The sequence below is a fragment of the Mustela lutreola genome, chromosome 3 (genome assembly GCF_030435805.1).
Source record: "Mustela lutreola isolate mMusLut2 chromosome 3, mMusLut2.pri, whole genome shotgun sequence".
Lineage (NCBI taxonomy): Eukaryota > Metazoa > Chordata > Mammalia > Carnivora > Mustelidae > Mustela > Mustela lutreola.
Genome location: NC_081292.1, coordinates 208,021,554 through 208,035,567, shown reverse-complemented (window position 1 = coordinate 208,035,567; position 14,014 = coordinate 208,021,554). Strand labels below are relative to the sequence as shown.

Here is a 14,014-nt window from a genome sequence, read left to right as displayed (position 1 = left end):
TCATCTAATGTGGTTTCAGGTATTTGATGATTCATCTTTAAGAAATGATTTCCACATCCATGTTGGACTTTACCCATAAATCCAATTTGGAATACATTCATCTTATTTCTTAGAATATTTGAGTTTTTTCCTTAGTGTTGTTAATGGAGAAATATGTGTATCTGAAAAGAAGTGAAATTATCAGCAGCATCTTTAATATAAAGGGAAATATTTAAAAATATTTCCATTGTTACTACTTTGTCAGTATTTATAATTAAAACTCTAGAGGTGCCTGGGTGGCTCAGTTTGCTGAGCTTCCAACTCTGGATTTCCACTCAGGTCATGATCTCAGGGTCCTGGAATCACACCACACATCAGGCTCCATGCTCAAGGGGGAGTCTGCTTGGGATTCTCTCTCTCCCTCTCCTTTTCTCCCTGCTCACTCACTCTCTCTAGAATAAATAAATGTCTTAAAAACAACCTACCTAGGAATCATTCAGTTCTGAGAAAACTGGCAGTACCTAAGGTACTTTGGTTATTTAAACAGTCAGATAAAGCAAATACTTTATTTGACTTCTGTGGAAATTAAATACACATACTATCTGTAACCATCTAGTCCATCTTTCTAGTTAAAAAATAACCTAGTTGAAATGATTATTGAAACATATAAACCTCATAAAAATTATTTTTATGATTTAACTATAGGGCATATAACCTAGGTATCCAGTAAAAAGTGTTTATTCCATTATTGGATCCACTTAAGATCATCTCTAGTCATTTAACTGTATGCTAGACATCGTGAATTTTACTTTGCTGGATATATTTGTATTTCTATAAATATACTTGAGATTTGTACTGGGATACAGATAAATTACTTGGAAATAGTATGATCCTTTTGGGTTTTGCTTGTGAAGATGACTTAAGTGGGACCAGAGCAGTGTTCAGATAATTCCCATTCCTTCATAATACTAACACAAGACTTTTTGAGTACTCTCCCAATCCCAGGAATCCTGAGTTTTTCCAGTTAGGGTGGAAACACGTACTCTTCCTGGCCCTGTATGGGTTTGGAGTGCTGTTCTCTGTGATGCTTCTGGGTGGTTCTTTCCCTGGCTGTGGACAGTCTGTACCCTTGCTTTTGCAGCAGCAAAAATCACGCAGCACTGTGCTGAGTGCTCGAGGGAGAGCACATGCAGATAGCTGTGATCTCCCTCTGTAGAGCTCCCTCTCTGGCATCTGCCATCTCTGGGACTCTCGCTGTCCTGGTCTCTCCAGACTGTGGGCTATCTCTCCTCAACCCAGTTGCTCCCACTCTGCACCTTACAGCTTTTAAACTCTAACCAGGCAATAAGCTAGGGTTGCTCGTTTGTTTCCCATCAGTCAGAGATCATTGTCCTTGTTTTGACACCCAGTTCCCAGGGTCTTGGGAACTCTTGTATCCAATTTTTGACTGTTTCAGAAGGAGGGCAAATCCAGTCCATTGTTTCAGTTCAGTCAGAAGCAAACTAATGTCATATTAAATCTTAAATGAATATTAGTCTTTCAGTTTAGTTTTTCAAAACAGAGGTAATAAGATGCTATTATCTCCAAATGAGATTATTTTTCAGGGATCAAGCTCATGATTTAATCTAGGCAGAACCAGATGATTTTTTAACCCCTTCTAGCTCTAAAACCTACTGTGGCAGTATCTTTTCATTACATTTAAAGCCGTGCTGTAATAAAGATTCAAGTTCAGACAATGTACATTTATTATACCAAAATTATCTTTCATCTCTTATCTTTATCCTTCCCTCCCTCCCAACAAATGGTGACAATATAAGGAAACGGGTATTGAGGCACTGTAAATGGTCTCTACGCTCTTTTGGAAAACAAATTGGAACTATATATTAAAGGCATAAAAATCACTATATGCTTTGAATCAGTAACTTTATTTGTAGAATTATAGCCAAATCTCACACATATAATAAGCTGTATCTCTAGAAATGTTAATCATGGTACTAATTATAATGGAAAATATTGGAAATAATCTTAAGTCATAATAGGTGTCCAGCGAGGGGTTAAAACCCAAAATATATAAAGAACTAGAACTCAACAGTAAAATCCCCAAACAACCCAGTTCAAAAATGGGCAAAGGACTCAAACAGATATTTCTCCCAATTAGATACACAAATAGCCAGTAAACATATAAAAAGATTTTCAGCATCACTAGCCATTAGGGAATGGAAATCTAAACCACAGTGAGATGACCACTTCATGCCCGTTAGGAATGCTGTCACAAAAAAGAACATGAAAAATGACAAGTGCGGGGAGTGGAGAAACTGGAACTAATTCCTGTTCCTCAGGGAACGTAAAACAGTGCAGGGCTTGTGGACAGCAGGCGGCTCCTCAAAGTGTTGAGCACAGCATGACCCTGTGACCTGGCAATTCCACTGCCGGGAGTACGCCCCGAACCACTGACCGCGCGGGCTAGAGCAGGTTCGAGCCCCCACATTCACAGCGGCAGCATTCACGAGAGCCAAAAGGAGGGAACAGCTAAAAAGTCCAGCAACAGATGAATGGATAAAATGTGTATCTCCGTGCAAGAGAATATAAAAAGGAGGGAAACACTGAAACATGTTACAACTTGGATAAACTCTGCTAAGTGAATCAGCCAGACACAGAGGACAGGTACCAATTCCACTGGGAAAGGAGGCACTCATGGGAGGTGCCCAGAGTAGTCAGACTCAGAAAAGGAAAGTGCGATGGTGGCTTCCAGGGCTGACATGGAGCTATTGTTTAATGGGTACAGAGTTTCAGTTTGGGATGATTAAAAAAAAAAAAAAATTATGGAGATGGATGGTTGCATACGACTTTGAGTGCACCTAATGCTACTGAACTATGCACTTAAAAATGGTTAAGCTGAAAAAAAAAATGGTTAAACTGGTAAATTTTACGTTATGCATATTTTACACTAGCAATCAAGTCTTCGTCTTTAATAAGTGTGTGTGTGTAATGAAGTATTCCGCACTCCAGGAAAGAGTGGCCTACAGAGTGCTCATCAGACCCCCCCTCTCCTGTCCCTCTGCAGGGGTGACGCACGCGGCCATCTGGGCAGCCTGCATCTCTTACCTCAGCGCGGCCGTCCCCCCCGAGCTGAGGACCTCTGCTCAGGGCATCCTACAGGGCCTTCACCTGGGCTTGGGCAGAGGCTGTGGTGCCATGATCGGAGGCGTCTTAGTCAATTACTTTGGTAAGAATGGCTTTTCCCCTTTTCTCTTTCTTTTTGAAAACTTACGATTCTCAGCAAACACTCAGATTATTACTAAGATTGCCAGAGGCCAAACTCCCAGATTTGTACAATCTTACTCACTTTCACGGTAGTCGTCACCGTGAAACCAGGTGCTCAAGTCCTTAAGATGGGCAGCGCCAGCCCGTACCCGTGCCCACTTCGATGACAGACTAATGGGGCGCTACACGGATACCTCAAAGGAGCCAAACGATGAGGAAGCGCCTGTGCTTTGGGGTTGGAGCAAAGTACCCTAAACCTGCTGATCATGATGCTGGAGGAAAGAAAATTCATCGTTATTGCAGAAAAAACTAGCTACTTGCTGCCTTTGGTAGGTCACTGCCTCTCTTGACAACATAGTCTGTCCTGTCTGATCTCCCTGTCGGACACCCCGCAGTGGGTTGGAGAAGAGAGGACCCTGTGCGAAGCATCTGCACTGCTCAGCCACCAGGGAAAGCGGCCCAGGGTGCTGGAATTTCTAGCAGTATTAGAGCGTTGCTGTTCCTGCCGCTGATTAATAGGGCTGCTTAGCAGGTGAATGGTCTTTATGAAGAGAGCACTGCGGAGTTTTATGGTAAGAGGCACTCAGAGACAATCCTTTATAAGTGTAGTTTTAAAATCTGATGAATGACCAATCCAGTAGCAGCATCTGGGGCTCCTGGCACCTACCAGACCTGTTGTTCCACTGTATGAGGGCAACGGTTAGTCATCTTCTCTGGTTCGTCCCAAGCGCTGCTGCCTCTGGCCTGGGCTTTGGCATCTGGACAGTTTGGGATGAGGGCAGTTCCTGGAATTATATGAGAGTGCACTGCCTGTTTCCACAGGGGCTGCCGCAACCTTTCGAGGAATCGGCATGGCCTGCCTGGTGATCCTCCTGCTTTTTGCCCTGATCCAGTGGCTGGCAGTGCCGGATGAGGAAGAAGGTAAACCTGTCCATTCTCTCTTACTGGGTCCTAAGGCTGAAGCCCTGGAGAATTCTCTATGTAGCCCTCAGAAACCCAGAGGTGCTAACAGACCCGCCTGGCTAGATTTTCTCAGGGGTGTGTATCAGTGAATTTATGTGTACCACTGTGAGGGAGAAGCTATCTCCCATGTTGAAACGGATGCTGGTCATTTTAAGTAGCTTGGGATTTTCTTGTTTTTGTTTTGTTTTGTAGTACAAGGTAGTGTGGGAAGAACTGGTTTTAAATTCTTTTGGCATTCTAAAGGAATATCAACTTTAAATCACATACATTCGACCAATACAGTAATTTTACTCCTAGGGATGGGAGTGGTATTAATTGCTAAACTTTTACATTCATTTGAAAAACAGTATCTTAAAACTTAAATTTGAAGTTTTCCCTTGCCCAGGCATGACCCTCATTAAAATTGTCTCATACGAAGGAGGTTATATCAAATATAATGTACAAGTTGAATCAACTTTTTTTTTTTTTTAAATGAAGCAAACCAACCAGTGATGGAAATACTCTTGCTTAGATCTTGGATCCCAGATCAAGGCTTATCTTTGGTGTCCTATTCTTCTTCTTTCCTTTTTAAAGATCTTATTTATTTATTTGTGAGAGAGAGAGAGAGAGAGAGCATGCGCATGAGCAGGGGGAAGAGGTAGGAGAAGAGGAAGAAGCAGACGCCCTGCTGAAGAGGGAGACTGATGCCAGAACCTTGGGATCGTGACCTGAATCAAAAGCAGACACTTAGCGGACTGAGACACCCCAGTGCCCCTGGAGTCCTATTGTTTAAGAGGAATTTGCCTCAGGCACCTCAAGTGCTTCTGCTTAGGGAAAAACTAGCTTGTTACACAAAACCCCAGAGGCAAATTTTAATGCTAACAGGTTATACGGAAAGACCAATGCTGATTTTTCTTACTTAAAAAAAAAAAATCCTAAAGGGATTATACAGTGTTAGTCCAGACCTTTAGTAAAAGGCCAATAGAAATAGCTATTACTGGTTAGATGCTTATCTTTAAAAACTCAGTCCTATAAGTGGCTTAAGACCACATTCACGATAACCCATGCCCACAGATTAAATTATATCTAAGAGTAATGAGCACTAATTCCATAAACAAATAGTGTATCTATCAACACCTGTAAAGAGATCTGGAAGATAAACATCACATCTGTTGTTCAGTACTTGCACCAAGAGGCCCTTGATACACAGCAATTTAGTTACTAATGTCGCCAAGTACTCTAGAATGGGCTTCTGGGATTGTCTGCTTATTTATTTTTATGTTTGTTTAAATATGTAGAAAACTCTGAAAAATGATTTAAACATGATTTTCTCTCCAGACAAGACAATGCTGGCGGAAAGGATTCCCGTCCCCTCTAGTCCGGTTCCCATAGCAACCATCGACTTGGTACAGCAGCAGGCAGAGGACGTCCTGCCACGCGTGGAGTCCAGACTTCCGCCCAAGAAGACCAAACACCAGGAAGAACAGGAGGACGTGAACAAGCCGGCCTGGGGGGTCAGCTCCTCTCCCTGGGTGACCTTCGTCTACGCGCTCTACCAAATTAAAGAGATGGTGCAGCTGATGAGAGACAGCCGCGCCCCCGAGATACAGCCTCTGCAGGTAAAGGTGCTCCCCCAAGGGGGACTCAGCTGTGGTGCTCCCGCAGCAAGGTTTACGGAGCCTGGGGGGCGACACAGGCAGGCAGACAAGTGGTTGTGGTAGTCTGTGACCAGGGCGTTACAGATGTGGACGCACGGTTTGCAGAGGGAAAATTCTGCCTTATGGAGCTCAGGAAGGCTTCCCAGAGAAGATATTTCTTAAAAGAAAGAAAATAAATATAAGAAATTGTACATTTCTTTAAAATTTCAGTGTTGACAGTTCCAGTGACGATATATGGTTCTTGCCATGGGATACCGTTACTTGTGACTCTCTTTAATTCTGAAATTATAGTGAGGACATTATATATGCTAGGACTTCAGTAACTATCTGATGAATTCGTACCCTGAGCCACCGTAGGAGGCTGAGGAATCCTCAGCTTGGGGAAGTGTTGTTTGGCTGGTGGCCTCACGTGAAAAAAATTTTTTTTCCCTCATCCCTAGAGATGTGGTCCCTCCTGAGAAAAGTCAGATCATGTTGCTCAAATGGTGTGGGTGACTGTTAACTGAATCTATATTCTGCCTTTGGAAACGATCAAGTGTGAATTCTATGAATAGTTCGGCTGAAGTAATGAGTCTCCTTCCCTGTTTACATTAATCACATCCTTTGACTTGATGAGTCATGTCAGCTCTCTATCTAGAGCAGCTTCAGAGGACACAGAGGAAAGACAAAAATAAAGAGTAATTGGATAATTTCCCTTTTAGAAAATTTGAACTACCTTAATTAAATTTATCATGACTTTGTAAACCTAACATGTAGTATTTCCATAACGTAAACCAGATCTGATTGCTCACCCATGTCGTAACGCACCCTGGTCCACGCACGATCTTGCTCATTGTCAAGATTATAAACTCACATGAACATGCTGCTCAGTCAGAGAGGAGAGTCTTGGGGGCGGGAGGAGCGTCTAGGGGACGCCAAGCAGAAGAAAGGACAAGATCTGCTGCGCGAAGGGTGGAGTCTTCTTCACTCGGGCACGCGTCCTCCTTTTCACGGAAGCCTGGTGGGCCTCCGTATCATCATCACATTTGGTTCTGTTACGTTAGGATTACGAGAAACTGGCTGGGATGGTTTAGTTTTTCTTACAAGTAAGAAGACATATTAAGATTTCTTTACCTTGTAGAATCCATCACAGAATAAATCACAGAAATAAAACATTTTCTTTGCCAGTCAGCTATTTGAAGTGATGTATAATGACTCAGAGGAAAATGTGTTTTTAAGAACACATGTTCCTGGACTGTGGCGAGGGGGCATCTTACAGACGTGCTGGGGGACATGTGCTGGAGCACGTGCCGACTCACATCCCTTACGGCTGCTGACCCGAGGGCTGCTCCTGATCCCCTTCCTTGCACAGATTTCCATCTTGTGTAACTTGTAGTGTGCACTTTAAATCCCAAATATTTCATCAGGATTCTGAATTTCGGGACACCTTCTGCTGGCTTTGTCTCTGAGGCGGAGGATGCCTCACTTGCATCTGGCAGGTGGTCCCAGCTCTTGAGTTCTGTGGTCTCAGCAAACGGCCCGAGTTTCAATTCCATGCTGCTTGCTCAGTGACTTGTCACCATGGTGGAGGCTCAGTAGATATTTGCTGATGTAAATTGTCTTCCTCATGATACTAGGCATTTTGGTAGTGATGTTCCTTCATGCACAAGATACGTCTGCTTAAAGTGTTTGTGTTTTTCATGCGGCTTTGGCAGTTGCACATAGGAAAGGAGATGAAAGGTAAGATGTTCTGTCTTTATTCCTCTCTTATTTGTTCCCTGAAGTTACTTCGGGATGATCTCCCCATGTTTCTCATATCTGACTTGAAGGCATATAAAAAATGTTGGATTTACTTGCAAGCAGCCCTGACTACAGAACATCTTCTCTTTTTTTCCTTCCAGGGGACCAGTGAGAATCGGGAAAATTCTCTAGCTGGTGGAGTCCGGCCTGTCCCACGTGAGACTCACTCTGACCCATCTAGAAACCAGCCATCTCCTCAAGCAGCAGCATCTCAGACGCGGAGCAGCCCCACTCACCCCAGCGTGGCCCAGCGTGTGGAGGAGAGGGAGGACCAGCAGGCTCAGCCTGCCGCTGGGGGACACTGAGGGCGCCACTCATCTCACACCCTGCATGGAACCGGGCTCCTCTGCCGGGACAGAGGGAGAGGCTCCCCGAACCTAAGACATGCCTCACCGTGAGAAGCATAGCACTGTATACGCTTCTAAACACCTAAACTCATCAACATGGAAACACACACACACACAGGCGCTACAGTACATACTGGCAGGAACAGGTAAACTCCCATAATCCTGTGGAACTCGCAGAAGGGGAATGGGAGTTCAGTGAAGACGTCCAGCTCCCCGGCTGGTCAGGTTCAGGACTCTAGGACTTCTTTGCCAGTGCAGTAAGGGTTGAAAGCAGCAGTTACACTTAAGTGGAGGGAAAGGAAGTGTTTCACGGTGAATGCTGATACAGTTTCCCTCTTCTGATTATTTATTCTAATTATTTGGTTCTTAATGCAAACTGGGAAGAAATAAAATATAATTTTGAATCTCTTAAAGAGAACTGTTTCAAAAATGACATATTTAAAAAAGTAGCCAGTTAAAAGTTACTAGCTTATATGCTTTTGTTTAAAAAAAAAAAGTTTCATTAGAAACTTGGCATATCTCTAGCAAATATATTTTTATATGTATATGGTATATAATGAAAACAGTCAATTCTTTGCAAAAGCCGCATTGACTACTGCAAACTAAGCTGAGCTTTAACATGCCTTTTGTTTTAAATGGGCTTTAAGACCAGAGGAGGGAATATTTCAAATCAACCAACCAATTCAGTATCCTGTGGCTTGACAGACAAGGGTTTACTAAATATTATCGGTACTGTAAATAGCCTCTATCACTATTCAATAATTTTATAGTGATTTGGGCTCTGAGTAGCTGAGGGAATTTAAAAAAAAAAATCACTGAGTTCCTAAGGGTTTCTTTAATTAAACAGTACTATTTACAAATAACAGTATAAGATTTAAGTGCCTGGGAGAGGGATACAATTTTTAAAAATTACACAATGGATAAGTTTTTGTTTTGTTTTTGGTGAGGAGAAAAGGTGGTGCACAGGAAGCCGGAACGGGAAGGATGAGAATCGGTAACTGTACTGTCCGATGGCTGACAGAACAGATCTCTGTGCGTTCTTTTCCACGAAGACTCTGTCAGACCCTGCACAGATCAGGGAGAGGTGTGCGCCTGTGAACATCACAGCCACGTCAGAACAGGGGGTGGGTGGCTCGCGGGAAAAGCTGAGGACGGGAGGAAGCCTCGGGGGAGGGCTGCTGCTTTAGCCGAATGAAGGGTATGTGTGATAACTGAGTGAGCAAAGTTAAAGATGAGCAACTCACCTCACCTCTTGACCCTGGTTAGACAGGATGAGTTGTGAACTGAAGGCTTCTCCGTGACACCATACTTCTGCCCAATACTGCAACTGGGAGAAGAAATTCTATACTTGGATGTCTAGCTTTGCCACAAAACACAGCTTAGAAATAAAATAACGGAAAGAAATAGAATTAAGCAAATAGTTATTTTTGCACTTGAACTGAAACGTACTGTACTGTAAATTACCATGACTCATTTTAAGTGACCTTTAAAATCAGATGTATTTATTATGCTTATGTAATTATAGAAATAAAGAAATGGATGACGGGCTGAACCTCACCTATGAATGTACAGTATGTGGATTTGTGAAACTGACTTTAGGAAGTCAAAAACTTATACTGTGTCTTGTGTTTACAGTTCTGATTTATTCCTTTGAAAAGCCTGCTGTTTTGGAAATGCACAGTTGACATGTTGAAATAAAAATATCATTTTTAAAATTTTCTTAAATGATAAAGATGTGACCAAATAAAAGCCCTTTACTCTGCAATGACAGAGACCAAGTCCAACAGGCCTTTGTTATGGAATATTTACTGTGTGGGCTGATTTGGTAATTTCTAGCCTTTTAGGGCAGACGCCTTCATGGGTTTGTGGACTTCCTGACTTGTTCTTACTGTTGCCAAAGCACCATTTGCATTTTATTAATTTTTTAATATGCCATTTATTTATTTATTTACTTTTTAAGTGGGCCCACGCACAGTGTAGGGCTTGAACTCACGAGCCTGAGATCAGGAGTTAGATGCTCTACTGACTGAGCCGGTCAGGCACCCTTTAAAAAATATTAAAATGGATTCAAATTAAAATTTGAGAATTTCATAACCTCCCTTGAGACTCCCTGGAAATCCCCAGAGCTGTCACAAGCCCGGGCTGATGTCATCGCCGTCTTACTGTCGTCCTGCATGCACTCTCGGCCCGCAGAGAGCGTGAGCGACCCGCGTGCCGAGTCCGCACGGATCCAGAGAGGTTCGCTGCTGCTCAACGGTCCCTCAGAACCCGCAGGAGAACCATGGACGAGCCGCCGCGCTGGCCGGGGGCTCGCGGGAACCCTCAGTTCCGGAGAAGAGCGCGCTCCGTCCCGCGCCCATCGTGCCGCGGCCGCCGGAGTGACCAGCTGGCGCCGCCCGAGTCGCCCTGGTCCGGTGCCGGGGCGGGGCCGCTGGGGCCGCGGGGAGCGACACGTCGGCCGCGGTCCGCTGAGCCAGTCGCGTGGAGCCGGGAGTCCTGGACGAGGAGGGCCGCGGGCACAGTTCCGGGCGCGGGGGGTGCCGAGACCGACCTCCCGACCTCCGACCTCAGGTCCCCCGACCTCCCGACCTCCGACCTCCCGTCCCTCCGTCCTTCCGAGGGCCCAGTGGGGCCGGCGCGGCCCGTCCCGTGTCTCACGGGGACCCCGGGGCCGGCGGAGCCGCAGCGGACGGAGCTCGCCTCGCGGACCGACGTCGCTAAGCCGGACCCGAGGGACTCAGACGCGAACCTGCCCGACGCCGGCCTCACGTGGGGGCCGCCCTGCGCATGCGGCCGCGCTTCATCCGGATTCCTCCGTCTCCGCAGACCCCAGAAATCCGGCAGCGCCGACCCCAGCGCGCGGTTAGCGGGAGCGTCCGGCCCGACGCACTCCGGGGACCGCGTGCGGGGAGAGCGGCCGGGTCAGCGCGGGCGGCCGGCGGGGCCGCTTCGCAGGAGTCGGGAAGGACCAGCAGACCCGCCGCTCGGCGTCCGGGGGCCCCGTCGGGCGCGGGGAGACGCGGCCGGTGCGTGCGGGAACCGCGTTTCTCGCCGTCCCGTGGGAGCGGCCACAGCGGACGGCGCGGGCGGAGGAAGATCCCGGGCCTCGGCGTGAGCGACCGGAACCTGCGATTCTCCGACGCCGCGCACGACGGAAGCCGCGCCGAGTGGGCTGCGGCGGAGCCAAGCGAGTCCCCTTCAAGGAGGCCGTCGGGCCGCCGCTGCCTGCCGACACGGTGCCGCCACGTCGCGAGCCCCGGAACCCGCCCGCGCCGCCTCGGCCGACTCCGGGAGCGCCGGGCTCGGGCACCCCGCGCCGGCTGGACGCGCGGGGACATGGGACGGAAGGACGGCCCGGGGCGCGGGGTCTCGGGCCCGAGGGCGCGGGCCGTGCGCCAGGACGCGCGGCGGCCGCGGGAGCAGCTGGAAGCCGACGGGCGTCTCGACGGGGAGAGGCGAGGCGTCCGGCCCGGTTCCCACGCGGCTCCCACCACCCCTGGGGCTCTGGGCAGACGTGCGGGGCAGCCGGAGCGGTGCGGGCCGGGGGTGGAGCGCGGGGTCCAGAGACCAAGTCTGGCCCCGGGTCTCCGCTTCGCCGGCGCGAACCCACGGACGCGGCGCCCCGGAGCCCTCCTCCGCCCGCCGCCAGCGATCGCGGCACCCACCTGCCAGGCGGCTGGGAGAAATGAGGTGCTGGTCACACCCGGTACCACGTGCGCCGCAGCCCCGGGCGAGAAGGTGCGGCTCGTTTCCCCAGCTGGGGCCTGGTGCTCCGGGAGCGTGTTCACATGGACACCTGCGCCCGTGACCTCCCCGACTTCAGGGCCGCGTTCAGACGTTCGCCCGCACCCAGCAAGCACTCCGTTCCTATGTGCGGTGCAACCAGTCAGCCGCCTGCGGATCTGAGTTAAGAGACAAAATTAAGCAAAATATAAATTGAAGAGCTGGAAAATGACAAGTAACTAAGGCGATTCTACGGTGTGCAAGAGCCACAGACAGGAAAGGTTTTAAGACATTTATTGCCCAGTTTCTTTCTTTCTCTTCTAAGGCTGTCAAAAAATGTAAGCAAGAATTTTATAAGCATTTAACAAGCTACATACCTTTCTCTTTGCCAGAGAGCTGAGGATATTACTGTAAACTTGCATTTTGAAAAGGTCAGGAACCTTCTGTTCCCTGGAAAGATCAATGGGGGTCTGGAAAAATAACACATAGACCAGTTCTACTCAATTTAGTTCTTTGTGGGGGGGGCTTGATGGAAGGCAGGGAAATGGGTTCACTCTGCCAGAGCTGGCCTGCATCTGCCATCAGATGTCGTCGTGTCTTCTTCAGCTGATTAGCCATGTGGCCACCAACTTGACTAACTCTATTTTTGAAAGATGGCAGTAAAGGCAACACAAAGGCATGGGCCCAACGCACGGAGGCTCAAGCTTTGATTCTATCACTTCAGCTACTATGTCTTTGGCGACCTTCTCTGAGTCTCCCCTCAGCTGAAAAATGTAAATGACGCTACAGCATATTACAGAGTGATGGGAACTCTAACTGAAGAGGCACAGGAAGGGCCGAGGGCCGCACATGATACATCGCTACCAAATGCTGGTCCTCCTCCCCTTTCTCCTTTTGATTGCTGCCTTGTTGGAAAATGGACGAAATCTAAAAAGTGTTAAACAGATTCCCCCAAACAACTTAAGTAAGAAACGAAGACCAGCTACCCAACTGAATATATCTCCCATTTATCCTAGTAAATATACACTCAACGCTCAACCCACATCTCCGTGACCTATTAGGATACACACTCAGGGGTCATTGCCAAAGAGACATAGTTTCCTGAAATAGGTAACTAGCCTCCTGCAGACTTCAACAACATATCTGAACAAAGACCATGCCCAGTAGAAGGGGGTGGAGATGCTGGTCAATGACCCAAAGAATACAAAAACAACAATCGCAGAAGGAAAAGCTGGTAGGGCCTGCATAAAGGAAGGGTGGTCTCTGCCAAGAGAGAGTATCTCGTGTCACATTAGCAACGGTAGCCCCACTGAGGGGGTTGCACTGGACTTGTTCTGGTGACATTAAATATGTGAATTATGTACCGAACTCCCTTTGTTCTTTCTGCTCAAGCAACCTTCTTACCACCATTTGACCTTCATAGGGGTCTTCTGGGAGAGAATCTGCTGGTTTCATCAATTCAAGTGTTTTTAATCCTTATGTCGTTTTGTTTGTGGCTGTGAATCACTAAATAGACAATATGAATTGGCTAGTATGAGACAGGTCTTCCTATGGTACAATGACAAAAATCAGGTTCTAAATCAACAAGGTCAAGACTCACACCCACGTGCTTATGTCTCCAATGTTATATCACCAACCACGGGGTCTTTCAGGAGGCAGCTTACTCCAGGGGCCACCTACAAACACCTCTGGCTTATGGCAGGCTTCTTAAAATTCTTCATCCATTATGTTATCTCTGCATAACAGCTGCACAAAAAAGCTGATTTAAAAAAAAATTCTACTTCTCTAACTGGGAAATAACCACATACAGAATAATCTTTTTTCTTTTCTTGACACAACTGCAGCAGTCTTAATTCTTTCCCATGTTTAGATACACGAATCATCCATCACCTATTCCAGGCCTCTTAAAGTCTGAAATTTCTTAAATTTCTAGATTTAATAAAAAAGGTAATAAATTCAAGTATTATCCTAAACATCAGATGGACACTCCCCTCTAATTCAGCCCTTACTATTATTGGCAAATTGTACATGCAATTCACAAACCATTTTTTTGTGAAATGTAAAATGTGTTTTAAAACCTTTAAAAATAACATTTGAATGATACAATTGTTTCATCATTGCCACCTAAGCTAAATCTCACCCACACATTTTGGTGTCAAATAGTCCCAACTTGCCAACAACAGTAAGCTTTTATGAGGTACCTCGCATAAGCAGTAATACAAAGGTCCAGTTATGGTCCCTAATTGCACACCTATAGCGATAGGAAGCACGAGGCCAACTTTCAACCACCTGTGAAGGGCAGAGCCATTTTACTGACTGATC

General features: G+C 46.7%; 1 protein-coding gene and 1 long non-coding RNA gene across 4 annotated transcripts in view; one reads left to right on the top strand and one right to left on the bottom strand.

Moving 5' to 3' along the window:
• Positions 1-9,753, top strand: part of MFSD6 (major facilitator superfamily domain containing 6) — a 69,643-nt gene extending 59,890 nt beyond the window's left edge. For 2 of the 3 annotated variants that reach the window (XM_059168577.1, XM_059168576.1), the window contains exons 4-7: positions 3,044-3,205; positions 4,066-4,164; positions 5,524-5,804; positions 7,724-9,753. In XM_059168577.1, the coding sequence (XP_059024560.1) occupies positions 3,044-3,205; positions 4,066-4,164; positions 5,524-5,804; positions 7,724-7,927 (746 nt within the window). In that variant the 3' untranslated portion in view covers positions 7,928-9,753. Of the gene's footprint in view, positions 1-3,043; positions 3,206-4,065; positions 4,165-5,523; positions 5,805-7,537; positions 7,563-7,723 lie in introns of all 3 variants that reach the window. The other variant, XM_059168578.1, reaches the window with a different exon arrangement.
• On the bottom strand, positions 9,443-10,722 carry LOC131827662 (uncharacterized). Its single transcript, XR_009352112.1, has 2 exons — positions 10,566-10,722; positions 9,443-10,535 (listed from the first exon to the last, which is right to left on the bottom strand). It is a non-coding gene; the product is annotated as an uncharacterized LOC131827662 (long non-coding RNA).
• Positions 10,723-14,014: the final 3,292 nt, after the last annotated feature.